Raw genomic sequence first — 26908 nt, forward strand, 5'->3', positions numbered from 1 at the left:
CGCGGGCCAAGTCACCACTGGGCCGGGGGCTTTAGTGTCGTGAGCCACACCCTGCGATCTTGAGGTGCTCTCCCGTAGCCCCTTCCACCTCGCTCTCCTGGTTTGTTTCTGCCTCTGGCTACTTCTCCTCCCTCCCCTTTCTGGGTTTTCCTTCCCTGTTGGCCTTAAGTGTATTTCTCAAAGCCCTATCTTGGCCCTCTTCCCTCACCCTCAGTCAGCACAGGGCACTCTCCTCTGCTTCTGGGGCCTCAATTACTACCTCTAAACTGACTATCTCCAAATAATCTCCAAGCTGGCTTTCTCTCCTGAACTCCAGAACCATTTATCCAGGCACCTACTGACATTTCCACATGTCCAAAAGCTGCACTCCTCTCCCACAACCCCGGCCTTCTCCTGGTCCACCCCATCTCACTGTGTACGAAGCCCTTCGTGACCAGCCACTGCCCTGTCTCCAGACTCCTCTCCTGTTGCTCTCTGCGAGCTCCAGCCAAGCTGAACTCCCCGGAGGGTCCCTAAGCACGAGTGCTCTCTCTGCCCGCCAGGCCCCCTGCACCTACTGCTCCTGCCCGGAATGCTGTCTCCCACAGCCCCTCCTCTGTCTATCGCCCCCCTCAAAACAACCTGATTAATTCCTGCTTAGCAGACATTCCTTTCAATATTGCCTTTTCTAGAAAAATAGAATTTTTTAAATAAGCAAAACATGTACTTACTCCAGTTGTTTTGTGTCTAGGTAGATATAACCTAATACCAACAAATCTTCATAAACACCTGGATCCATATTAAGTGCATTTTCTCTTTAGACTTTAACTCTTTCCATCTTTAGCTAAAGTTTGTTCTTTCTTCTTTGCGCTCTCCCACGTCCAACGGCAAAAGCCCCGGGACTCATTCCCAAGCCCCGATCAGCTTGACACGTCTCTGTGGCAGGCAGCCTCCCTTTGCTGCTGTTGACTCTTAAGAGCTCACTAAGTCAGCTCTCAAGGTCAAGAGGGACTGTCTCTTCCCCCTGACTGTGGCTTCCTGCAGCCCCAGGAACACCGTTTCTCCTTTATAATCACAGCACTAAAGGTAGGAAAGAGGCTTCATCTTTTTCTGTCTACAGTCTCTTCAACGGACTATTTTGTCCAGAAACAGTTACTCTAGGGGATCACACTACGGACTCAATCTTTGCCTCTTGCCTTCTGTCAGACATACATTTACTTCCTTACCCAAACATACAAAACTTTCACAAACAGTATTATAAGCAGTGCATTCTAGTACTTTCTGTTTTCTTACATTTTTTTTAAGAGCGTAGTCATGACCCACTAAATTGATTTCACAATACGTCAGTTTGGAAAACAGTGCTCTAATTTATTCGGCCAAATCCCCTCGGTTTTCCTGTATGTATATTAATTATTAGGATTATTTTCAACTAATGCTCTTCCAAAGATTTGTCAGAAACTACTTTTACTTCTTGAAAGGGCTTGTGTCTTTTCTCCTTCTTAACGTGAAAAGCACATTTGAACATTGCACACAGTTTTTAAATGGTCACAGGAAGGTTTCAATAAGTTGATGAATAAATACCTGATGATCACCTATGTTCTGCAGGAGAGGAACGAAGAGCATTGTGTGTGTGTGTGTGTGTGTGTGTGTGTGTGTGTGTGTGCGGCCTCATGCTAATACCATCTTTCATTTCAGGACTGTAGAAATCAATGTTAATAATAAGTGTTAGCTATTGTTATTGGAGTTGACCATATGTGTACCCCAAAGCAAATAACCCAGTGCATTGGTCCCTGTATCCTCCCTCTCGGATTAGCTCTTCCAATGGGCCTTGGAACTCCCGCTCACCCCACCGCTGAGGGCTGGGAACATTTTCAGGCCAAAGCTGCATTTCCAGTAGGGGCCATACTAGCCCTGTCCCATCTCAAGTTGCCACACGCTCAGGTGACAGTTGTGGGCATGGGGCAGTGAATTAATTCTCTTATCCTTTAGACACCTCTACTCTCTGGCAAACGCTTTCATCCAAGTAACTTAGCCTGTCGCTTAAGTCCTTCCCTTTGCTTTACCGAATCGGGCCCCGGAATTTTGCTCCTTCTACAGTATGTCTACAAAATGCTTTTCATGTCTTCTCTCAGTGACCTCCTCAACGGGCCTGCACCTTCTTCTGTGGTCGCAGTGGGCGGGCAGGCTCTCTGCGGACACCTGCGGGTTTCTCCCCCCTGGGCTGGGCACCGTAGGGAAGAAGTAAGGCATGGCTCCTACCCTCAAAGAGGTGAAAGCTCCGGAAGAGGCAAGAGGGCCGAACTGTGGGTGTGCCCCTTTCTGGCTCCTCTCTCCGGCTGCCCACGCGGGCCCACCCCTAGCAGGGCTGGACCAGGAATCCGATGGGTCTTTTCAGGATGTGAAGACAAAACTGCAGCTTGCCCAGTCCCAGCTGCCATGGTTGCTGAGGGTCCCCAGAGACGTAGGAGCCCCCAGACGTAGAGCCCAGCGCCGTGGGCGGCCACAGCACTGCCGCTGAGGGTGACGGGGAAGCCGCTGCTGCCCACGAACCGGGGGGTGGCCATCTGTGTCTCGGTTCGGTGTCAGATGGCCTGTTCCTCGCTAGTTTCCACTGGTGGGAAAGGCCGAATCCGAGAGTCCTTTCCATCCCGGGCACCCAGCTGCTGACACTGGGAGGAATGTTGGTTTTTTTCCTTCTCAGCGGCGTTTGGAAGTCCTCGTCGAGGAATGGTGGAAGCCTGGGCAGGTTCCTCTCCCACCTTGGCTCAGTTTCTTCTCCAATGCCACGGGCGGAAGAAACCAGGCAAAGTGGAAACGTCTGCTCCCCGTGTGTGTTAGGGGCTGGACGCTGTGCCGCCGTACGTAGCACTGCATCTGTCTTTTCACTGACTCCTCTCCACGATAATGGCCACGTCTCCCAAGTGGCTTCTATGTTTTAGACGCTAGGCGAGCCACAGAAATGTCCTTTAATCATCACAACACTGCCAGGGAGATGCTCCTCTCTCCGACTCACCGGGGAGGAAAGATGGAAGATTTGAAGTCAGATCATAACTAAAAAATACAGGATCAAAATGAGATATTGAGGAGGTGCTGGAACCCCAGTCTCTCTAAAACAGTGGAATTAGCTGACTTTTCTTCATTCTGGTATCAGAATAGTTCTTTCCTTAAGGGTCTGTCCCACGGACAATAGCAATAGCATCTTCAGGGGCCACCCTACTTATGTTGTCCTTGGTGTTCGGACCAAACCTCCTTGCAGGGGTTTACTGGACAGAGGATATTGCTCCGGGCGGGGGTGGGGGGGGGGCGCTCTGAACCCGGGTGGTGGTTTCCAGTCCTGGCCAGATGTGCCCACTCCCATGCCTGTGGGTCTTCAGGCTCCTTGGGTCAGATCTCCCACACCTGTGGGTCCTAGCTGTGACCCTCCATCCGGGATTTAACACACACCTAGTGGTGCCCAACCAACACTGCTCCCAGCTGCAGATGTTCCTTTCTACACCAGGTCAAGATAATGGGGGCCCTTTAGTGACCCATCAGCCAACGGAGTGCTCACAAAGCTTATATTCTCCATGGATAAGCAATATTATGCAAGGGCCTACAATACTAGTTATTTTAGTTATTGCTGGAAAAATGAAAATAAGGTTGTGCATGTGTATATAAATGATAAAAGTTGTCCATGAGAAAGATTTGTGAAATTGGGATCCACACAGAACAGAAGGAAAGTAAGTTCTTATCAACTTGACTCAGGAAATATAGAAAAAACAGGTCTAAGAGGCACAGTATCTCTAAAGGTGTTTACACTGTCTGCCATGTATTCACATAATCCAAAAAGTGGGCGCTGAGGTTCTTAAGCCTGAGCTGCAGCCTCACAAGAAGTGAAATGAAGCCCAGGAGCATTAAGTAATGAGACTCTGCTCACACAGCCCAAGAATGCTGACGGCAGGATGAGAGAGAGAGAGAGGGAGAGAGAGAGATACCTCCAGGAGGAGTTTCTCAAGATCCCCACAGTCTCACCTGATCAGAGGGTATTTCAATGACTCCCGCCTGCTAGTCAGAATGAGAGGGGACCCCCAGAAGAGGAAGGGGGCTCTCACGCTCGGGGCCCGTTCTGTCGTCCTACTGCCCTACTCGGAACGCGCTCAGGGCCCGCACGTTTCCACCTCGGCCCCTGCAGTGAGATTTCAAGCCTCTTCCAGGTCCTCCTCACCCTCCTTTCCAACCTGCTCTCCCACTCGCTTGTCCACAGTAGCCCCTTATTCTTATTCATCTTCACCACCACCACCACCTTCACACAAACACGCTCCCCTGTCAAAACCATCCCATCATCCACAGCACGTGCCCTGCCCACCTGGCTCCGTTAGAGTCCCCTCCGCCCTCCCTCTCTGCCCAGTCACTTTTTTAGACCGAGCTCCGGTCACACCCCCTCTGTGAAGCCCTCCCTGACCATGCAGCCAAATGCCCTTTCTCTCTCCTCTGAACTTCTGAACCACCTGCTCACTGGACACTTGGCCCCGGACGAGTAGTGTCTGTTGCCTTTTCCTTTACCAAGCAGTGTCTGATTCTGTTCTACGTGCCACCGGGGGGGGGGGGGGGGGCGGGGGGGCTCAGCCCTGGGGGGTCCCTTCAGCCCCTCCCTCAGCCACACTGCCCATACTGCATGTCTTAACCTGATTCTGGTGCCTTGGACAGAGTGTGATTCCCCTTTGTTACCTCCAACCACCAGCCTTCTCGTTGCCCAGCATCCAGCACTGGGAACAAGAGCCAAGCGGAGCCCCAGCTAATGTTTGTTGAATGACTGCATGGGCTTTTGTGGCTCCCGAGAGGTAAATGAGAGCCATCCAGAGCAATGGGAAAAATTACCATGTTTAGGACACACTTGTTAGTGTCTAGCCAGTTATCAAATCTGATTCTTGGTAGACCGTTTCTCTCCCCCTTCCGCCCCCCGCTTTCCCTCTTTCTCCCTCTCTCCCTCTTTCCCTCTCTCTCCCTCTCCCTTCCCCCCCCCGTCTCCCTCTCTCTGTCTCCCCCTGTCTCCCTCTCTCTCTGCCTCTGTCTCTCTCGTCCCCACTCTTCCCCTTCTCCCTCTCCCCTCTCTCCCCGTCTCCCCCTCTCCCTCCTCTCTCTCTCTCTCCTCTCCTCTCCCTCCCCGTCTCCCAAGACTGCTAGAAGTCCCAGGCAGAGGCAGAGCTATAATGGGAGCTTAGGGCTGAGCAGTTCCTCTGCACAGTTTTCAGTTGCCCAGTCTAGTCTGAATTCTTTAACCAGAGCACTCCAGTTCCTGTCAACAAGGAGGAAGTGCCAGTGTGACTTCATTGGGGAACCTTCAGAATCCCCTTTCCGGGTACTGGCCCAACATGAAGGCAGGAGTGTCTGGGGAAAATGAAGAGGCTTGGACAAGAGGGTGGGGAAGGGCAGTTGGACCCCCAGACAAGGGCCCTCCTCTGGAGACATTAACATAGGTAAATGGTTAACAAGAGGGAGTATTTCTCTCTGCTCTTCCTCCTCTGCCAAAGAATTCACCTTTAACCATTGACCTTTCTGTGAGGTGTGAGATCTGAACAAAGTTGAACACAGTCATGGATGGCTAAATACCCATCTTCCCCTCTGTGCTTGTCTCTGCCTCCTGCCTCCTCAGGAGATGGTCTGCAGTGTACGGACCAGCCCCTGGGCTTGATGGCTGGTAACAGAGGAGAGATACACATACACACAGGAAGTGAAGTGGGAAATGACCCTCTGACCCTTCAGGAATCCAGGGCCCCGCCAAGCCATGCCAATGTGACTGAACGTAGCAGGAGGAGGCAGTGCCAAGTACCTCTATCAGAATCAGCCACCTAACCGCTGACATTGGGTGATTTCTTCCTGCCCACTTCTCTTTGAACCCACCCCTGCCCCCAGGCACCTGCAGGCCCACTGCATAAGCATAAATTTTTTAATTTGCTGGCAGAATCCCCCAGCACCAGGCTTCACAGACCTCCCCCAACTCCCCCCACATATTATTTAGTGTAGCTTGATAGCTTGCTATCCCACCCCTCCATGTGCTTAATTCAGTTTGGGGAAGATCAACATCCAGTTGCTTCATTTGTGTCGGGTGACTTTTTCCACTCTGTGCCCTCCCTGTGCTCATTCTGCTGGCATGTTCCCATCATCTCTGGGCCCCAGTTGGCCAGAACCAGCATGCCGTCTCGACTTTGATGGGTGCGATAGTGCTGGGCTTACAGCACTGGGTGGGGGGGAGTGTGGACTAAGCCCAGCAGGGTCCTGTTTCCATCTGGGCCTGGCTGGGTCCTCGGAAGGCTTGGAGATGTTTTGGTTTCACACTGTGTTCCTCCCCAAGCCACAGAGAGCTGAATGTGAGCAAACGGTTCCTGCCTTTGAGCATGTCTCCATGATCCATGGATGTAGGCAGCACGGGGCAGGAGGAACGGATGGGAAGGGTGACAGCAGTCGAGGCTAGTGAGCGTTACGTGAAAGCCCGGATGTGCTGCGCCGTGGAACAGACCACGACAACCTCTTGCAGGGCTCTCCGTGGCCCAACCAGACTTTTGATACCTACTCGCTTTGGTTTCAGCACTTGCTGCTCTCTGAAAGGTCCACGTTGTGATCCTCTTTAAAGAAATATTCTGTTTTCAATACAGACACAGCCCTTGACGTAGCTGTAAAACACACCACCCCTGAGAGACACGTGGCTGTGAAGTATGTTGGTATGTAACCTCCTGTCTTTGCCTACGTGCAAGATTTGTCCCTCCAGAAGTTGCTCCCTTACACCGCACCCCCATCCCCTGGTGCTCAAGCTCTCAGGAGGCCTTGAATTGAGGACAAGAGGTCAGCACAGACAGGAGGTACCTTCTGGCAACGGACTGGTTTGGGGGGCACCGTAGTTGCTGTTCCTCACCCAACAAGAGTTTCTTTGAGAACCTCATTCCCTGCCCCCCACTTTTAAGATGGAAGTCAAATTTTCGGATTCTGCTGTGCAGAGCAGAGAGGTCACTAGGCTCTAATGCATTTACCATTGACTGCCCCTCTTGTAGTGCGTCTATTAGTGAGTAATTTGATTTGTACCTATTCATTTGCAGTCCCTGCAGGAGCCTGGAGCTGGCCCCTAGTATAATTGGTGCTGTCTCTATTTTTACATCATTAGATTAGCCCCGACTCCTGGCCACTTGTTGTCTGCGCTTGTCTGTCCATTTATACAACCTAATGTAACACAAAATTCATTACTGATCACATTACTTTCAACTCTGAAGCCAGCCTTGTGATAAACATTTGGTTAACCCCTTCCTGCCCACGGGAGGGCTGACAGAACGAATGCACTTCCCCTCGCCAGGCGAATCGATATCTTAATACACCAAAATGGAATTGCATTTCTAGATTTGTTATTCCTCCTGGAGGAGCAAATGGAAAGGCTCGTCTGAGCCAGCTGAATTGAATAATGAATAGAGCCCCGGCTCCAGCAGCCGGTCTGTGAACAGAGCACAAAGCAGAGGCAGCATCCGCTCAGCATTTTGCCCTGGACAGGCGACTCCACAGCAGCTAATTGAGACTTGTGCTGCCCTCCCAGTGGGGGAGCGAGGGTTCCCAAGCATGGGCTGCGACCCCAGCAGGGACAGCGGGGACCTCGGCCCCACCGTGCCATTCTCTTGGCTAGGCTTGGCCTCGGGCACCTGGGCTAAGAACTGGCTTACGTTTCCTTAAAGTCTTCTTCATGGATGTGAAGGCACCAGACCCGTGGCCTTGGCACCGATGCCACCAAGAAATTAATTAAATTCGTTACTAAACAAAAGTTTACCATTTGAAAAAGATACACAGAATTATTCCTCTTCACAGCCAGGTCAGCAATGTTGGGATTGTTTGGTTCACACCAACTTGTGTGTGCGTGTGTGTGTGCACCTGTCCCCAGGGTGAGCATTGAGCATTCTTTGGCATGGAAACACCACGTGTACCTGCAAGTGGTCCTAGTCATCTGATAGGGATGTTGCGAACATCAGGAGGGCACTAGACAGGACTTGGCCAAGGGTCTTAAAGGGACCTCTGCATAGCTCTATTTAATCTAGAAGATTCTCCCCTGCTGTACCCTGGTTATCCCCTTCCCAGCCCCTGTTTGTCTCTGGGTAGCATCCACACCTACCGTAAGTCATTAACTTGCAGGACAGCTTGTTTCAAAAGGAAAAATATCCTGACTTATTAAGAAACTCTTGTAAAGAAAGCCTCCACAAAGATTAGAAAAATAGGCACAGAGGAAGTAGAATGGAACCCATTACCATGAAAGTCATAAATCCCTAAGTTTAGGGAAAAAAAAAAAAAAGCCGTAAACAGAAGATACTCGGGAAGGGACGCTAGAAAAAGCATCCCATCTAGAGGATATTTTGCTTGAATTCAGGGCAGTCCTGGACAGGCAGCTGAGGAGAGGTAGCGAAGCCTCCAGTTAGTGGGCCTCCTTTCTGTTGAGGAGGCCGCCCTCCATCTCCGGGGACTGCACCTTGGACCCTGCTGCCCATTAGCCTGTCCAGAGCCTTGACAGGCCAGAAATGACCAGAAATCATGTGAGACATGGAGGTCCCAGGGATTCTTTGAGAGGGCTCATTGCTGCTCTTGGCCTTCTCCATGCCTCCAACACTCCCCCTGCCTCCCTCCTTTGTATGTGGAGGCGGGCCGGGGGCACGGTGCCGCCTTGCAGCCGTCCCTAGGCTGCAAGGTGAGAGGTGCCGGGGGGGGGGGGGCGGGGGGGACACGGGACTGCCTCACCCCTCCCTGACCATGGAAAGCTCCATTTCCCACAGAGGGACCAGAGGGCCAGGCCAGAGACTCTGGAGACTCTCAAGGGCTTCCCATTGTGAGGACCTACAGAGAGGGGATCTTTGCATCTAGTCAGTGCGAGGACACTGGTTTGTCACGGAACAGCCTGGGTACAACGGCTCAGCTCCCCACCCCCGCCCAACCCACAGTGCACTAACTTGCTCAGTCCCCAGCCTGCTGCTTTGGCCTCAGCTGTTAATCCTCTCAGGTGGGTAAGTGAGACTGGGGGAGAGGGGCTCCGTGTAGCCCACACTGGCCCCGGCCCCGTCAGCTCGAGAAATCAGATCAGAGCACGGGCCTCTGCTTTCTAGAATGGGACAGACCAGTGGCAGGGAGGAGAATGAGTCGGCTGGCCGGTGGAATGAGAGACTGATTTCTTAACCTTGATGGAAAGGGGGGAAAAGCCACATCTTACCAAACTCTTCCGCTGCATCATAGAGAATTTAATTATGTTTGGACATTCGAATGAGAACCAGATGTGGCTCTGGCCCGTCAGGCCAGCAAAGTTCAAGGAGCTGCATCTCTCCTGTGGTCTGCGGACCCCTGTGCTGTCTCTCAGGCCTGGAGGGCAGCTCAGGAAGACCCCATCTGGGAGCTCGGTGGGGTCTCCCGAGCCTCAAGGCTGGGCTGGAGGAGATAGGCGGGTCCAGGCTAGCTGCCAAGCACCATTTCCACAGGAGACTTTCCAAGCGCCGTGTCCTCCTCGTAGCCATGCTGAGTGGGCATGTTTGCAGGGCCTTCATTAGCACCCACATCCTTCCCACACACAGACACAGACACACACACAAAGAGCTCATGACACAGCACCTGGCTGGGCATTCTCTGCCAAAGACCCATCTCTGAACCGCCCAGCCCGTGTCTACCTCAGATGGCGTCTGCCAAGACTCAGCCCTCAGGGTCGTGCCGTGACCCGGAGCTAGAAAGACCCTTTCAGGCCCTCCTGCATGAGGAGCTCTCCTCTGGGGGTCTCCGCCTGCTGGAACACCAGAGGTGGCCACACTGATTTTCTAACCGGGACACTCCATGTGTTCAGTGTGTGTTCTGCTTCTGAAAGCCCCATCACATCCTTTTCTCTTTAGAGCCTCACACACCCCGTGAGGTTGCCGGAGCCGCCCCTCCCCTCCTGCCTGACAGATGCTGAAGCAGAGGAGAAGTGAAGTGACTCGCGCGGGTCATTCAGCACATCTGTCTGTGACAGAACTCTCAGCCTACCACAGGACTCTTCCTTCCTGCCATCCGCAGGGAGTTTCAGTGCAGGGCTGTTCCCGAAGTGTGGCTTCAGCCAGATTTGCCAAATACCTCAAAACCAGGGAAACAGGAGCCTGGTCCGCTCAGCCTTTGCTGTCCCCATGTCTAATAGGCTGTGACAGGTCAATATATAAAGTTAGAGCAATAGAGTGGACTGAGAGGGTCACTGCACGTGGGGTACTGGTCGAGGTGGTCCGGGTGGGGGATCCTGCTCTCTTCTGCTTTGAAGCCCAGACTTGGCTTAGGTAACATGGATTTCCTGGGAGTGGAGTGTGGCAGCATTTCTGGTTCAAGTCTTTCCCTACCTGGGATTGGTTCCTTATTATGGTTGTTCTATGGGGCGACCTGGGGAGAGGCTCTCACCCCCAACCAGGCCAGCATACCCTCCAACTAATACCCCACCTACTGCCATTGCTCATCAGCTGTCCAAAGGCTGTGAAGGAATCTGGGGCTGAGCCATGAGCTGCTTGCTCTGTTGGAACTCGGATACTGTGCTCCCCACTCCCCCAACACACACACACACACACACACACACAGCCAGCTCCAATGGGGAGGGGGGTGTAGGATGTGGTGAGAGTCTGGTCTTTTGAACAGGGGCCTCCGGAGTCCTCCTCATTTGTTAGGCCTCCCTCCCCCTCTCTTTCTATGTTTACTCTCCCTTCCCCAACATTCCAGCATGCTCATCTCCTGCCACACCCCTGTCCCTACTGGCCCCACCAGGAATTTGGGGATCTCGCTACCTCTGTGCCTCTACCTCATGATTTTAATGGCCTGTTGTCGTGAATAAGGTTCCTCTTTGGCTACTGGGGGGAAGGAGTGATGGGGAAGAGAGGTGATGTGCCTACTGGATGTTTTTCTGGTTGGAGGCCACCCAGTTTTCCTGGATGGAGGCTGTCTGCTTGCCTAGTCTCCTCAACCGTCATCCTTTCTACAACTTTCCACAACTGACCACAACTTTCCAGTGGATGCTTGGGAAGACCCAAAGTCTTCTCTAGGCCTCGGGTCTCCCCCTAAACCCTAAGGTTATTAGGCACGTGCATGGCCCCAGTGGCCAAGGGAAGCAGTTCCTGGTCTCCTGAGCTAAGAGCACTGGCTATTTCCCCTCATTGTCCGGAGCTGAGGGGTGGAGGGCAGGGCAGACCACGTGGTCCTGGCCTCGTTCTGTGACATTCTGGGCCTCAGTACCTGTGGGGGTCAGGGACGAGAGCTGGGCAAGGGGGAGAAAAAGCACGGTTGTGGGAGTCCTGGGGGTGGAAAGGGACTCCGGGCAGGAAGGAAGGTGCGTGGCTGCCCTCAGGCTGACAGGCTGTGGGCGGTGAGGCACCAGCGGAATGTAACATCAGTGGGCCAGGGCTCTGCACTCAGACATAGGTGTGAGGTCTGGAGATAACCAGGCCCGAATTAGTCCTCTTTCTCCTCGACGTCCAGATTCCATCAGCCCAAACCGGGATTCCTATTATCTGGATGTGGAGGAGCCATTTCATCCTCGGCCCCTCAGCTTCAAGACGCTGCCCTCCTTCCTTCCACAAGCATGCCTGGGAAGGGAACAAAGGCCCTGCTGGAAGGGAAGGGCGATCCTTCTGTCTCCCCCGGCCCCATCCTCCCAAGACCGCCATGCTGGTCTGTTGGCATCTCTGTCAGCTCTGCAGCCTGTGGGGTTGCCCGAGTGCGTGCGCCCCACAGCGCAGGGTGAGGCTGGGAGCGGGGCGGGGCGGGGAGGTGTGTCGGGGAGGGGGGCAGCCTCCAAGGTGGGCATTTCTGAGTGTGAAGAAAAGCAAGGCCCCCCCACAGGCCACCTCCTTTACCTGCTGCCCTTGTATCCTCCTAAAAATGGCCAACGCTGAGGCTGGCTCCAGCCCAGAGTGTGGGCTCTGACAGGGCTGTCGGGGTTTCTGGAAACATTTTTCGCCAACTCCATCTCTGTCTCTGCCTCACTCTAGAGGAGTGAGCAGTAGTTTCCAGGGCCAGGACTGGTGTCAGGCAAGCAGCCTCCTGATTGGCATCCAGGCCGTCTCTCAGGATCCCAGCATTAGGGGGTTGCCAGTCCTGCTCAGCCCCACAGGATGCATCCAAGTCCCCTACCTGCTTCACCTTTCTCTCTCCAAGTCCCAGTTTGCTTGGTTGGTCCCAGCCAGCGGATCCCAGCAGGCCCCTGGCTGACCAAGTGGATTGCTTGGGGCAGACCCCATTTGGATCCATCTGCTGAACTTGGCAGCAGTCCCGTGATCCCCTGGTCTCCTCTCCCCATATTCCATCCAGAGAAGTTCTGAAAATCTCTCACCTCTTAGTCAGAGGCCACCCCCACCTCCTTCCCCAGCCAAGAAGGGGATTGGAACTATTTCTTTTTGCAAACCTTCTCTGAGCCAGGCAGTGGGCAGGATGGGGCAATTTGGCTGGCTGCTCTGTGTTCTGGGGCCACCCGCTCCCCTAGGGTACCACTGAGCCCAACCCAGGCAAGGGGCTTAACCACAGGCCCCGCCCATGGGGAAGGTAGATGTAGGAGGGAAAAATCAATGCATGTCAGCAGGGTTGGAAATTTATTTTCCAGCTTGGAAAAGGGTATTTACAAAGAGGCAAGGAGGGAAATGAAAAGCTGTAAACACACATCTGCCATCTTCCTCAGCAGGCCATTTCTTGATTAAAAACAAAGAATCCTTCCCAAGCTCCAGTGGCAGGCCCGCTCATAGGGGCCTGTTTGGCAGAGGCACCTGCTGGAGAGGGAAGACGGAGAGGGACCCAGAGGATCCTATGGATAATCACAATCACTAATACAATTGCAACAATAGTAGTAACTCACATTTGCTGGCGGGAAGCTTTAAGCACTTTGTGATGCACTCTACATGCATTACATTATTTAATTTAATTCCTACAATCACACCAGGAAGCAAACATTATTATCCTTGTGCACAGGAAACTGAGGCACAGGAGATGTTTGCCCAAAGTCTCCCATGTGGCAGCAGGCTGGAGCCTAGGCTCTCAACCATTTCCCTAAACTGCCTCCCCACTCTGGGCAGACACTGCCCCTCCCGTCTTCCCGGGCCCTTGAGGCCTTGGGATGGGGGGGGTGGGAGGGGGGAGCATTCTCCCTTCCCACTGCCAGAAGCCGGCTGTGGGTGCAGGGTAAGACTCTGCCCTGAGGTCTAATGCTCCCCCCCTCCCCCCCCCATAGCCGCTTGGGTGGTTAGTATAGGGCTGGGGTGTGTGGTTGCAGCCAGGGCCCAATAAACATGCTCCGCTAATCCCTTTAATGAGCAGCATCGCGAGGCTCTAAGTGTACAGAACGTGGCTGACTGCTGAGCCGCCGGTAGATGCTGTGCTTCCGTGCTGGAGGAAGTCCCCGGGCTGCCTGGAGGCCGAACCAGGGGTCCCAGGCACCCTCCTCCCAAACACACGCACGGCACTGCCTTCACCGACCCCGCTGGATCCCACTAACGGGCCTCCCTCTGAGTCCTGAGCCTCGGGCTCTCCACGATGCCCGCCCCCCACCGACCAGACGCCAAAGGGGCTTCCCTCAGGGTCTCTGACTGGCCAGCTGCCCCCACTGCCATCTGGCCTGGAAGAGGCCTGAAGACAGTCAAGCCCAAAGTAGGACTTCACTCCTGACCTCCCACTGGGGGCCCCCTGCCCACCTGGGCTTCCCCCGCTTTCTCCAAGGCTCACCTAGTCCCTGTGTCCCCAGCGTTTCCTAGGGCGTGGGGGAACCAAGACAGTGGCACTTAGTAAAGTGACTCATGAGGGAAAAGAGGCTTCCATCCAGCCTGTCCCTGGAAGTCTCTGTCTTGCCATGTGGGGCAGCCTCAAGGGAGGAAAGGGTCTGTATCCAGGGGAGAGGACAGCCCCAGGGAAAACCTCAAGGGCGAAGCAGCCTTGGGGACCATCACTCCACAGGGAAAGGCCACAGAGGGGGGGTGTCCTCGTGCCCGGGCCCCCAGATGCCGTCTCAGGCGCCGTCTGCCTCCATCCTCTGCCTCTCCCCGCGGTGCACCCTGCCGGGCTCATCCACACCCACCCACCCACGGCTCCCAGGAGCCAGTCCCCATGCCCCTGCCTTTGCAGAGGGGCTGCAGTATCCAGCTGTGGGATGAGGGAGTGAGCTGCCACCAAGGGACTCCCTCGCTCTGCACAGCCCAGCCCGTGCTCCTGCCTCCTCACAGAGACTTAACCGTGACTTCTCCCTTTGCATACGTGCCCAGGGAGCCAGAGCTGCTTCTCCCTAACAAGGGCAGCCACCTCCATGCCCCCTCTGACACCTTCGAATTTTGCCAGACTCCATGGGGAGTGGGGGCCACCTGAGGATTGAGCATTCTCTTTCCTTCACTTAGGAGAGCCCCGTGCCTGCCTCGTAGTTGCTGTTCCTTCCGTTGTCCCCCTACCCCCTGTGGCTTGCCCACCCTGGCCATGGCATCGAGGGGCATCTGTGGATAGCAGGCCCCTTTCCCAATGAGAAGCAGATGGGAATGGGTGGTCACAGCCAGCAGGGAGCACTGCGGGCCAGTCAGCGATGCCCGGAGTTGCCGACATCTCCATCCCGGGGCCTGCAGCTGCCCCAGTTCCCTCTCAGGGGGACTGCACAGCCAGAGCCGGTGGCTTCCTACTCTTCCTTGGTTTTGCTGTCTGCAAGAGGGGGACACGCGCACCCAACTCCCGGGTGCACAGAGTCACTGGAGGATGTGAGGGCACAATAAGCTATCTTCTCTCTGAGCCCAGCCCCTTGGCTGGGAACTAGTCCTCATCCCCTACCGTGCTTTGAGGCCTGGGGAGCAACCTCTTTTAGAGCTGGCTTTTTCCCACTGAGCGGAATCTGCATTCTTCCCAAGTAGAGAGGTTGCGGGGTGTGCTTTCCCAGCCACCCCTGCACAGAGCCCCCAGCTCTCCCCCCGGCCCTGGCAGGTAGCTGCCAGACTCTCCCCACGAGCCCACCTGGGCTGTAGGAGAGCTGCCCAGACCTGGGGGCTCGGGATTGGGGGAGGAGGGCAGCAGCCCAGAAGCTGGGCCCCTGAGTCCAAAGGTCTGGAGGTGTCCCCCAAAACTCTGCAGCCTACCACTGTCTCCTCTCCCTCTCCTGGCAGCCCACCCACATGGGGTGCCTGCCAGCACCCTTCTCTCCCTTCCCACTCCGCCCTCGTGCTCCGTGTGCGGCTCCTCTCTCCCCACCCCCACGCCAGAGGGGCTTTCAGCTCCGTCACCACAGTGACCAGTCTCTGGGACCCTCCAGACGGGTTGGCCCCCACCGCCCTACACATGCATGTCACTGTCCTTGACTGCAGAATCTCGCCACCAGCCTGCCCTCCCCGCAGCGTGACACCCCACACCTCCTTAGCTACCTCTCCACCTGCTTGCAGAGATCAGTGTACTTCTCAATCGTTGTCCATATCTTTTCCAAAAAGATTCCTCAATGCTTTTCTTTTCAAAAGGGAAAAAAAAAGGAAAAAAAAAACAATGCCAACAGCCCAGCGTCCGTGAGCAACCCAACAGTAACAAAGCAGGTGTTCGGGATGGAGGAAGGTAAGGCCACACATTTCCATTTGCCGCTTGCTCCTAGGGCTGGGCGGCCGGGGTGACTCGAAGGGGGGGGGACCTGTGCGCACCCCTCCTCCACTTCCTCTTCCACACACACTCATTGTTCTGTCTCAGAAGAGAGAAGGGGGGTGATAGAAGGCATATAGAAAAGTGCCGGGTCCAGCCAGGCCCCTGGTTCTCTTACTGATAGTCCATGCTGAAGAGCAGCTCCCGCCTCTCCTTACCACATCATTCGTTCAGGAAATGTTTTTTGAGCACCAGCTGTTTTCCAGGCCCTGTGGTTGGCATGAGGGAAACAGAGATAAGGCCCAGAAGCAGCCCCCGAGGGGCTTTGCCCCCGGGTGGGGACACACACGTGAACAGACGGTGCGGGGTGTTAGAGGGCCTGGGGCGGGAGTGAGGACGGAGCCCAGCAGGGCCTGGCCGGCGCTGCCAGGCCAACAGGACAGGCTCACAGAGGCGTGGACACCTGTGCTAACCTTTGGAAGATGAGTAGGTGTTCTGGGGGCCAGGCGAGCCTGGGAAGGGCTCTTCAGTCAAAGGGAATGGCGTAAGCACAGGCCCCCGGGGGGCCTGAGGCAGCCTGGAGAGATCCCAAAACTGCACAAGGGCATTTTACTTTGGTGCTTCGAATTCAATAACGTGCCATTAGTGAGGTGGGGTCTTGGGGGCAGGTCGTGGAAGGCCATGTTGTAGTGCTGACTTTAGATCTGATGCTGAGGACTCAAGGAGCGATGAAGGTTTTTAAGCAAAGGAAAAGCAAGATGAGGTTTGTGTCGCAGATGAGCCACTCGGGTTTGGTATGGCGGGTTGGAGAGGGGGGTGCCGGGGGGTCGGGAGACCGGTAGGGAGTTCTTGAAATCATCTAGGTGGAATCAAAGGCCTAAGTGCGGGGGGGCGGGGGAGAGGGGGGGAGTCTGCCCACTCCCGTCTTACCCCAGGCCTGATCGGTGAAGAGAAAATAGGAGCCGGGCCGGTCAGGCCATACCTGGCCCCCAAGAGCAGCAAGTTTCTTTGGCCACTGTCCCTGCGCTATCACATGATGGGATGAGGTGCGTCCCCTCAGACTTACGGAGTGGGGCCTCTGAGACTGCTGAGGGGGTTTCCCTGGGCCTGTGCCAAGGGGCAGCGGGGGTGCCGTGCTTGGTTCTGGGCTCCAGTCTCCTCCGCCTCCTGGGCAGCGTGGATGTGTCGGCACTCTTCATCAAGAACTCTGGGCCTGTCCCCCAGCTCTGGAAAGGGGCCAGCCTCTCCCATTCTAGTGGCCTTCCCTGCTCCTTCATCTGGGGCTTTCTTGCTTGGGCCTGGTGTCCAGATCCTGAGGAAACCCCTGCTTTCCTTGCTCCTGCCAGTGCGCCTCTCTCCTGCCCTCCTGGCCCTGCTGTCAGCGCCCCCTAGTGCCAGGACGGCTGTGCACGAGGGCAAGGGTCTCGGAAATCAAACGGGGCCTCCGGGATCCCCCACACACTCCTTGGCTTGCTTGTGGGCAAAGAAGGGAACGAAGGAAGATTTCTTGGAGTCTGACACTTCCGCGTAGAAATCCCAGGGTCTGTTCTTTGCTTTCCCATCTTCTCCCTCTCTTGGCACAGGGTCTGTACTCCCAAATTAGGGTGAGACCAGAGAACGAGCAGGGAAGACAGAGCTCATGCGGTAGCCACCTGCCCTGTTTTCTGTCCATATCTAGGTAACTCTTGACGTATCCCAGGGTCTCTGGGCCAAAGGGGAAGCCAGTGCCTCTTGGAGATTGAGACCATCATCGGGCCCACAGCCTGTGTCCACAGTCCCCTCCTTCCACTGCCCCCTATCTGCTGAGAGGTTCCAGTGTCGAGGTTCCAGATGTGGCTGGTGCAGCCTGAAGGCCCCTCACTCCTGGGTCCAGGCGCCTGCTCTGAAGTAGGGCAGCACAGACTCTCCCATCCCATTCTGCGGCTGCTACCGCTGGGCAGCTTCTGTGCTTTGGGGAGTCAGTGGTTAGTTCCTGGCTGGCTGCCGATGGCCGGACCAAGAGTGAAGGCCATGACTCTTCCCCTAACCAAAGCTAGCTGTGCTGCATGCATATGGCGGCAGGGTGCTGGGAGCGGGGGCAGGCTGGAGATAAAGGGCTCAAGCCAGACCAGACAAGTATAACACTCAAGCACACTTTGCTGTTTCAAGTTTGCTTTGAGGTCCTGAGCTCCTGAGGGGGAGAGGCAAGACCCTCTCAGTCCCAGGCGAGTGTACCTTGGAGAAAGAGAAATTGCAGATCACCACATCTTGGCTTGGGGTACACTCCCAGAGTCTTCCCGGGGATGTGTGTGCCCACATCTCAGAGCCCACTCTGAGGGACTGAAAGGGGATAGGAACTAGCCACTTGCAAAAGCCAAGAAGTAATTCCTTCTTCTTGTATGCAGCATGCAAGGAAGTCTATTCCCAACCCACCTGCCCCAGTACCTATCTTAGGTCAAGAGATTGGGGGTTGGGGGGCAGTTAAGGTTCCCACAACTGAATGAGATAGAACCAGTTGCTGTATCCAAGATGGCAGCATGGCTGTGGGAGGGCCAAGGAAGGAGCGGCAGAGGGGATGGGAGCCTCCCCACCTGCTTCCCAGGGCAACTCTGCATTCCGAGGGGCCCCCAGGACACTTGGGGGCTAAGAGAAAGGGAGAAAGGAGGCACTGCAGGCAGGCAAGCAGGGACCTTCTCTCCGTTGGAATAGTCCCTTCTCCAACCAGGCATTCCCTCCTGCAGGGAAACAGGATACTTTCCAGGAGGTGCCAGAGATGAGTGGTGGCCTGGCCAGCAGGCAGACTGTGTGGGTCAGAATGAGTGAGCAAGTGAGTTGCTAAGCCAGGGTGGAAGCTCTCGGGAGCAGGCAGGGCCAGGGAGGAGAGGTAGGGACAGATCAGGCAGGGAAGCTGCAGTCCTTGCCGTGTTCTGGCTTTTCTCCTGCCTGCCTGACCTGTAGATCCAGGACCGGAGCCACTTCCGGAATCGGGGAGCATGCTGGCTGAGCATGAGTATGTGTGCAGGTGTGGGCACGTGTCCCATGTATGGCAGTGTGGTCCAGACCAATCAGCAGGGCAGCCAGACTTCTGGCCTAAAGGGGTTCCCACAACGAGGGAAAGACTGTGGCCTAAAACTGGACTCTGCCAGCCAAGGGAGCTTCTCCCTCCTTCGGCTGAACTCCCTGTGACCGGAGCTGCTGCCTGGCTCATCTGGGGAGCAGGTGGGGATCCCCCCTCTGGAAGGTGCCTCCAGGCAGACAGCCCAGCCCAGGGTGTGCCCCACTCCCCCAGACCCCGCTCTGACCAGGCCTGGTCCTCTCCTTTGTCTTACAGAACTACAGCGAGAGGGAAGCATCGAGACACTGAGTAACAGCTCAGGTTCTACCAGCGGCAGCATCCCAAGAAACTTCGATGGCTACCGATCTCCACTGCCCACCAATGAGAGTCAGCCCCTCAGCCTCTTCCCTACTGGCTTCCCGTAGTACCAGCAACCTGCTTCTGACTGGCCCGCCCACTCACCTGCTGGAGGGAGGGGGAGAAGCCCACCTCTTGGTCCTACCCTTCAGTCTCCGCTCCTCTTTCACCAACCACCTTCCCCAAGCTTAGTGACAACAGCCACCTACCCTCCCCGGATGGAGAAGAGCCCCTTCTCCCAAGCACCTTGGCGCATTCTGACCTCTGTCCCCCATCAGCGGGGCCCTGGCTGAAGGAGACTGCAGAAGCTCTGTCCCCTCCTCCGTTTGCACATGATGTCCTGCATTGGATCCACTTTTGTGTTTTCTAACCATACCCACGGGGGGCCTGGAAGGGGAGAGCGCGGATGGCCTGGCTGGGCATTTTGACCCTGAGCGGACAGCCCCAGCCCACTCCTGGCTATGAGATGCACTGCCCAGTTTCCCTTGGCCAACCTCACTCTGGCATGAGGTAAACTGAGGCCCAGAGTATTACGAAGGAGGGAGGAAGGAAGGAGAAGCCCCCCTTCCTCTTTTCTTTCCCCTTTGGCCCATGGGAAGGATTTGTCGTTCTTGTCTGTAAGCCCTTTTACCCTGGTCCTGTACTGTCCAGTGAAGGAAACCGTGGTTACTAAGGCCCTGTCAAAAAGTGCACGTCTTGTCCAATAAATCACGCTATAATTGGTGTCCATCCCTGTGTTGCTGGGGTCAGGGTCCTCTCCAAGCCCCGAGCAGAGTCCTGTGGACCCGACCGTGTGTCCCTGCTCCCAGCACCCTTTGCCTCGACATGAGCAACTGATTGGAGGGTCAGTGAGGGGGTAGGAAGGGGAAGGAGAATGTTTGCTCTGCAATCTGGGTAGGGCCGAATTTAAATTCATTCTCCAAACTTCTTGCTGGTTACCAGAGCCAGTGAATTCAAGAGGCCCCACACAGGCCAGGAGCCCCCCCCCCCACCGGCTGCGGCAGTCAGGGTCAGTCCAGTCCTTGACATGTGTGGGGGTGGGGGTGGGGGGCTGCTGGGGGACAGAGAGCCTCCTGAGGATGCTAGCCTTATCTTTGGGGCAGGCACCTTGTAATTGCTTCTCTTTTCCAACTCAGAAAGTGGAAGGATGGTCAGGTGTAGGTAGGTCTCATGAATCCTGGCTAGAACCTTGGATGACAGGTTCCTGATTTTGCTCTCCCACCCCTTCCCAATTCCAGACCTGACTTGAAAGGCAGGAAGGAGATGGGAACAGGAGGAGCAAAAAGGGGTATCGAGCAGGAAGGAGACTAATGCGAGCCCCAGTCCCCCCTCTTCCCTGAGAACCCAGAGGGGCCTGGGAGGATTGAAGAAAACCCACTGAGCCAGGTGTGGTTTGGGGTAAAGTTTAATGTAACAGCCTCGGGAGAGTTGAGTTCACAAGCCGGGATTCCCATGCAACCGTCCAGATGGAGCCGGAGTAGCTCCTGGGGTCTGTGCCCCCTTCACGTGCACCCCATGACACCTGAGAAGAGATTTTGTCATCAGTGCCCGCCACCGGGTCAGTTGGGCATATTGGGCGAAGCGGAACCTGAATCACAGTGGGCTCTGCAGGCTGAGTAGACGGCCTTATGTAGATAGGGTGGCTGAAGCCAGTCCCTCCCGTCTGGGGCCTGCAATGGTGGTAGGTAAGCAATCACAGGCTGCAGAGAGGCATGCTGGGAACGTAAGCAGGTCTGGGCACGGCCCCTGGGGGCTGCCAGACTAGCAGCAGCTTTTCCCCCATTTGGGCCGAATCAGAGACCTTGATGTGCCTGGCACAGCCCCGACCCCCCGCCAGACCAGTGTTTCCGCCCAAAAGAGGTCAGGGAGGGGGTGCTGCCAGGCTGCCCCGTGGCCTGGCTCCCTGGGGATGGGTCCAGAGCTCTAGGAAAGGTGAGCCCCTCTGCCTCCACGTGGGTTCGTGGTTGGGGCAAAGATGGAGAGCCGGGAGCTCTCTCCAACCATGCAGGGAACTGGCTGGGAGCTTAGAGTCAGGAGTCCTCCCTGGCTCAGCCCTTTCCCTCCAGGGGGTGCAAAACATCTGTGGCCTCCTCCAGTCAGGGAAAGTTGTGGGTGTAGGGCTGGACTTGCAGGCTGAGCTTGCAGGACAATCTGGTTATTCATCTGCTCACAGCCAGGGCAAGTCTTTGAGTATGTGGGGGAAGGGGGAGGATAAGAAAGGCCAGATAAGCTGGCCCCATGGCGGCTGCCACAGGGCTCAGGTTATCAGAGAGGCCTTGGGCCTGGCCCCTGGCTAATTGGGGAGGTTATGGACCCTGCCACAGCCTGTAATCAGCTGGAAGTGAGATCTAGGCCCCTGGGTGGGGGACCTTACTGCCCACTGGCCCTGGAGCAGCCAGCCTCCTATCCTCTAGAGATAACACCAAGGGCAATCTCCACCTCACCACCCCCGCCCCAGCAGCCCAGCAGACCTCCATGATGCCATCACCTAGGAGGCCATCAGAACATGCATCTAATTGTGGCCTGACCGAGTGACCTTGAGGAAGCCATGTGATCTCCCTGATTCTCACAGTGCTACCTGCTCAAAGGGGAAATTACCATGGACTTTCTCTCAATTTGATGGAGGAAAAAATATCTTCATGGTCTGTGAAGAGGCTGATGGGAGCTGGGGTGGCAGCTCAAGGAGGGAGGGCAGTGTCTGGGATTGATTTGAGAGAAGGCCCAATGGTCCCAAGGCAAATCCAGGCACACGAGCGCTCTGTCCAACAGTAGTATGGGCTCTGGAAGCAAGCGGAGGCCAGGGCAGGCAGCTGCCAGTCTGGGGTTGGAAGTGGTTTCTCAAGGGCTGATTTTTCTGATTTGCACAGACCAGAGAATTTCTGAACTAGAAAGTACTTAAGAGAGTACCGCTTGGTCCTGATTTTGCAGATGAGAAGCCGGAGCCCCAGAGAAGGCCTGGGCCTTGGCCAGGGTTACAAAGTCACACAGCTAATCTGACCTCGTTCTGCTTCTTGCTGCCTCCTATGCCTCCGCCCAGTTCCCTTCGAGGGTGGGATTCTGTGCTGACCTCCCTGTCCCGCGCCCCCACACAATCCAAGACTCTGATCCCACTCATCTCCATCCCCTACCCCTAAGAGCTTCCAGACCCAGCCCCTGGCTGACGTTTGAAGCTGCTCCCTGTCCCTGTGTAACTTGGAAAGGCGGCCCCCTCCCGCAGACCTACAACCGGAAACTCTAGGGGCAAAGGGAGAGAGCGTCTTGTCTGTCTTGTATTCAAAACAAGAGCCCAGCCTGACGGTGGGGCCCTGAAATCTCAGTGTTGCCCTGCTGTGTAAGTCAGGACAGCGGTGACATCACCAGCTGCTAAGGAGTGGAGACGGCCTTGCTCTCTTTTAAGGTCCCAAGGTCCCATCCCAGCCCTGCCACTGGTAGCTGCGTGGCAAATTACTGCCCCTCTGGGCTTCAGGGTCCTCATCTGTAAAATAGGGGGAGAGGTGCGCGTCCTGCCAAGAAGAGCAACCAGGCTGAAGCCAGCAGAGAGGAAGTTACCGCTTAAAAAGGCAAAAGGTTGGTTGGAGGCCCCGAGGCTGACCAGACAGGCCAGGTAGCTCTACCTCGAGGAAGGGAGGGCGGGTACGACCCAGCTGGAACCCTGATGGTGAGGCGCTGCCCGGGACGACGACGCTGCGCCAGGAAATCCCGGGCCGCTCCCTGCGAAAGCGTTTGGGAAAGCGAATCCAGACCCCGGCGAGCGCGCGCAGGCCAGCCCCGCCCCCTCTCTCTCAGGTGGGCTGGTCTTAAGGGTCCTTTAAGAGAGTTGCCCCCCCAAAAAGAGATTTGCCCCCTCTCTCAAGCCCCGCAACAGCATGACCTGCTCTCACCACCGTGATCCCAAGCACCCACACCCAACCATTTCACAGCTGTGCACGTCCACGCGCTCGCAGGTTCACACACGTACACCTCACTTGGGCCGACCCCTGCTCCCAAGCAGACAGCGGCCACCAAGGGACTAAGACCCCAGAGCAGCTAATAGTCTGGAGCTCCCAGGGTTATAGGGCCCCCAAAACTCTGGGGAAGTCGTCTAAAGGCCGGAGGGGACGCACCCTGGGTTGCCGGCCGACGCACCTCGCCATCGGGTGTAAAGCGACCCCCTTCAAAGGCCGGGTAGGTCCTGAACCCGAGCGGCCAGGAGGGGCCTCGTCTTCGCATTAGCCTGGAAGACTGGGGACTGGGCCACACGGGCCGTGTCTGCCCAGGCACTTCCCGGGACCTCACCGGAAAAAGTGTCCCCGCCGCCTTTCCTGGAGCAAGGCCGGGGCCACCACGCGGGCCGTGAAGAGGTCGCGCCTCCCGCTCTCCCCACGCCCCCCATCCCAGCCATTTGGCCCGACCCCGCGCGGGGTAATTGGGTCGGGAGGGAGGCGTCGGGCGGGCGGCGACTCCAGAGAGACTGCGCGCCTGTCAGCCGCAATTTGTCTAAGTGGACGGGACAGGCCGGGCCGCTGCGGGCCGGGGTCATCGAGGCCGCGGCCCCCACCCCAGCCAGAGCCGGGACTGCGGGGGAGCCGGGCCCGGCAGCTAAACGGGGCTGGCTGGCGCCAAGACTCCGGGAGGCGCGGGTCGGGCCGGGAAGCGCGGGGCTGGGAAGCAACTCTGTGTCTTCCCCCGCACCCCCCACCACACACAGACACACACACACACAACGCGCCAAGATGGGGACAGGCGCCCAGTGGCACCTCCACTGCTGGTCACACGCATAGGCCACACACGTCACCTGAGCTTAGCCCGGGCACAATCATATCCTTAGTACTCGTCTCACGACAGCGCCCCGTTACCCGACGCACGTCCCCTGTGCCACTGACCATATACCCCTAAGCCATCCACGCGGGCGCACTCAGGTCCACGGCCAGTCACACAGAGCAAAGACACCGGCGAGGCCCAACCCCGGGAAGGCCCCAACAGTGGCCTTGACCCCGCGAAATGTTACGGGGCCAAGGACGGACGGGCGGCCCAGCCAGGCTCAGGACCAAGGCACCACCCGGCCCAGGCCGCCACCCCCCCCCACCCCCGCGCCCGATTTCCTTGTTGCGGGAATCGCGGAGCGTACTGGGGGCGCACAACCACCGGCTGGAGGCCGGGAGGCCCGCGCCCGCCCGACGCCCGGACCCAGGACTGCCTGGGAGAGGGAGGGGCAGCTGAGCGCGCGTCCCCCGCCCGTCTGCGGGGCCCGGCCGATGCGAAGTGACAGGGGCCGGAGCTTTGTTGTGGAGCCTCGGCCGCCTGGCGCCAGCCGCCCCCTCCCGTGCCCTCCCCCCTCCAGCCCCGGGCGGCTTGCGAGGCGCCCCCCGGGGCCTCTTAAAGAGACACGAACTCTCAGCCCCGGGGACCCCCCTAGAGGCGCCTGTTCCCGGGAAGGGGAAGAGGGGTAGACCCAGGTGGGGGAGGGGCCGAGCAGGAGCTTGGAAGCCTCAAGGCGCCGCTCCGAGGCCTCCTGGGCCTCCCCTCCGTGGGTTTTCGAGGAGTCAAGGATATTCCTCGGTGGAGAGTTTGGCTGGGGGGTAGATTCAGAATCTTGAGAGCGCCTGTAGCAAGATCTCAGGTTGGTTGCGGGACGGAAAGGCAGGGCAGACGACAGGGGCCTGGCCGGAAAGAGCCTGTGGCCGCGGGAGGGCAAGTCGGTGACCCAGTGGCCGTGGCCAGGTGGGATCGTGGTCCCCAAATGCAGCCATGCACCGTCGCCGGGGTTCTTCGGCAAACAACCCAGGCCAGCGTGTTTCGAACTCTCCCGGCCTTGGACCCCTGGACCAGCTACGGACCTTTCCCAAGAAAATGTCCAAATTGCACAGTTAGGTGTACACACATTCTTATGGGCACAAAAGTATGTGTACACGCACGACTTTGCAAATGTATTCACGGATTCCCCAGAGCCCGTCCCCGGATTCCTGGCTAAGGAACGCTGCCCTATTATCTGGTCACCTCACCCACTGCGCAAACCTGCCCACACACGTCCCTCCCTGAGGGGCCATATCCCGCCTAAATGGAGCCGGCAGGACTTTGTGCAAAGCTGCAACGGATCCTGCCCCTTCTGCGTAGACTGCGCGGCGCGGAGTCGAAGATTCGTTCTGGACAGAGAGGAGGCACTCAGAGAGGAGGGACCCGACCCAGCCACGAGCAGGGTCGTGAAGAGAAACTCTGTGGGGGCGGCGCTCGTTCGCGAGCCGGGTAAGGGAGCTGCGAGGGCTCCGGGACTGGCTTGGAAAAGTAGAAAAAAGGTCGCGGAGGTCAAACAGCTGTGGCCGGTCCCTAATCCGCACTGCTCCAAGCCATCAGGCTTTACATGCCAGGTCCAAGTGTGCCGCGACAAGGTGCCCTGTGACTGGGTGTGCGCAATGGATGGGCAGTGTTGCCTGGGTCACTGTTGGATGTGGGCTGTACGCGTCTACCACGCGGGCACAGGGCCCTCGCCAGCCGAACTCGCGCGCACTTATATAGGTTGTGCGGGCACGAGTGTCACCCATGTGTAGTTATGTGGTCCTTCTTGTCCTTTAGAACACGACCACCAGGAATCAGTCTGAGTGTCAGCGCCCGAGCCCGACTCAAGGCAGGTGTGTGGCCTCTTCACTCCCTGGGCGCACTCCTTAAATTGCGGCTCACGCCGCGCACAGTGGGCACCACCGTACTGGGCACTACACACACACACACACACACCATAGGGCGGGGGGAAATAGTGGGGTTCCTGAAGAACGAAGACTGGGGGGGCGGGTGGATTCAACCACAGGTGTGCGCAGACCCTCCGACCCTCACACTCGTTGCTCCGAACTACTGAACTTGGGAGACCTACGCTTCGGAGAGACGGAAACAAACTGTAAGAACGTGGCGGAGAGCGGAGAGACGATGCCGCTGTTTAGGATGAGGGAGACTTGGGTCTCCGGTACCGGATGCGGCGAAAATTCGTTGGGTCGCGGCTCAAGAATCTGGGAACCGGGATCAGCCCGCGCCGCGCCTCCCTGTGCTCGGCGGGAGATGCGCTCACCTTCCTAGCCCCGAGGACCGGTTCTCCCGGCCGTCGGAGGGCTCAGGACTGGATCCGGGACGCAGACAGATACTGGGCTGAGTTCAGGGCTTGCCGGGAACTCCACGTTCCTCCCGAGTCTTCCTGTGAGGGGGAGGCGCGGGCCAGGGGGTACCCGCGTTTCCCGAGCGCAAGGCCGCGTCCCACTCCCGCCCACGCCGGCCCCGCCGGGGTTCTACCACCGCTCCACTCACCGGCTCCCGCCACCTGGGTTCCGCTCCAGGACCTCCGCCGCCCGCGCCTCCCGACTCGCCCGCCCACCGGCGTCTCTTTCCAGCCCCCGCCGGAGTGCAGGGGCCCCGGGCGGCGCCGCCGCGGAGAGCGGGGTCGGAGGCCAAGCTGGGGCGCGGGCCAGAGCGGCCGGGCCGCCGGGCGAGGGAGAAGGAGGGCGCCCCCTCTCCTCTCGGGGCCGTGTCAATGCTTTGCACTTGGAGCCGGCGTGCGGCTGGGGGTCCTTCCCCAGGGCCCTGGGACCCGGGCGCCCCCCGCCTCAGGCCCTTTCGGCGGGTCGGGTCGGCCCGCCGCGCTTTCCCGTCCGGGCGCAGGCAGCCGCGGGCGCGGGCGGCGGGGTGGGGGCCGGGGCAGGGGGAGGGGTCTCGGGGCCCGCTGGCCCGTCATTGGTTAATATTTTATTCTGTTGACATGTTTTCTTACTGCTGAGGCTTCCGACACCTTCTCCCCAGGCCCCCCCTCCCGGCCGGAGCTTGGCTTGAGCTGTCAAAACCCCGCCCCCGGAGACCCACAATTGGTCCAAAAAGCGTAAAATCAGCAATCAAGGGGGGCCTGGCTCGTTAGCGCAGGGGATCCGAGCAGGGCAGGACATGTGAGATAGTCACAGTTTTCCAGAGATCACGACAAGATCTAACCAGTCGCGCGTGGTCCCCGGCGCCGGAGCGGGCCAG

General features: G+C 57.3%; 1 protein-coding gene across 1 annotated transcript in view; it reads left to right on the forward strand.

Moving 5' to 3' along the window:
- BCAS3 (BCAS3 microtubule associated cell migration factor) overlaps positions 1–19657 on the forward strand; it is a 602596-nt gene extending 582939 nt beyond the window's left edge. The window contains exons 24-25 of the mRNA XM_044921944.1: positions 15432–15522; positions 18854–19657. Of these exons, the coding sequence (XP_044777879.1) occupies positions 15432–15522; positions 18854–18890 (128 nt within the window). The 3' untranslated portion in view covers positions 18891–19657. The remainder of the gene's footprint in view (positions 1–15431; positions 15523–18853) is intronic.
- Positions 19658–26908: the final 7251 nt, after the last annotated feature.

Source organism: Neomonachus schauinslandi, chromosome 15 (genome assembly GCF_002201575.2).
Source record: "Neomonachus schauinslandi chromosome 15, ASM220157v2, whole genome shotgun sequence".
NCBI lineage: Eukaryota > Metazoa > Chordata > Mammalia > Carnivora > Phocidae > Neomonachus > Neomonachus schauinslandi.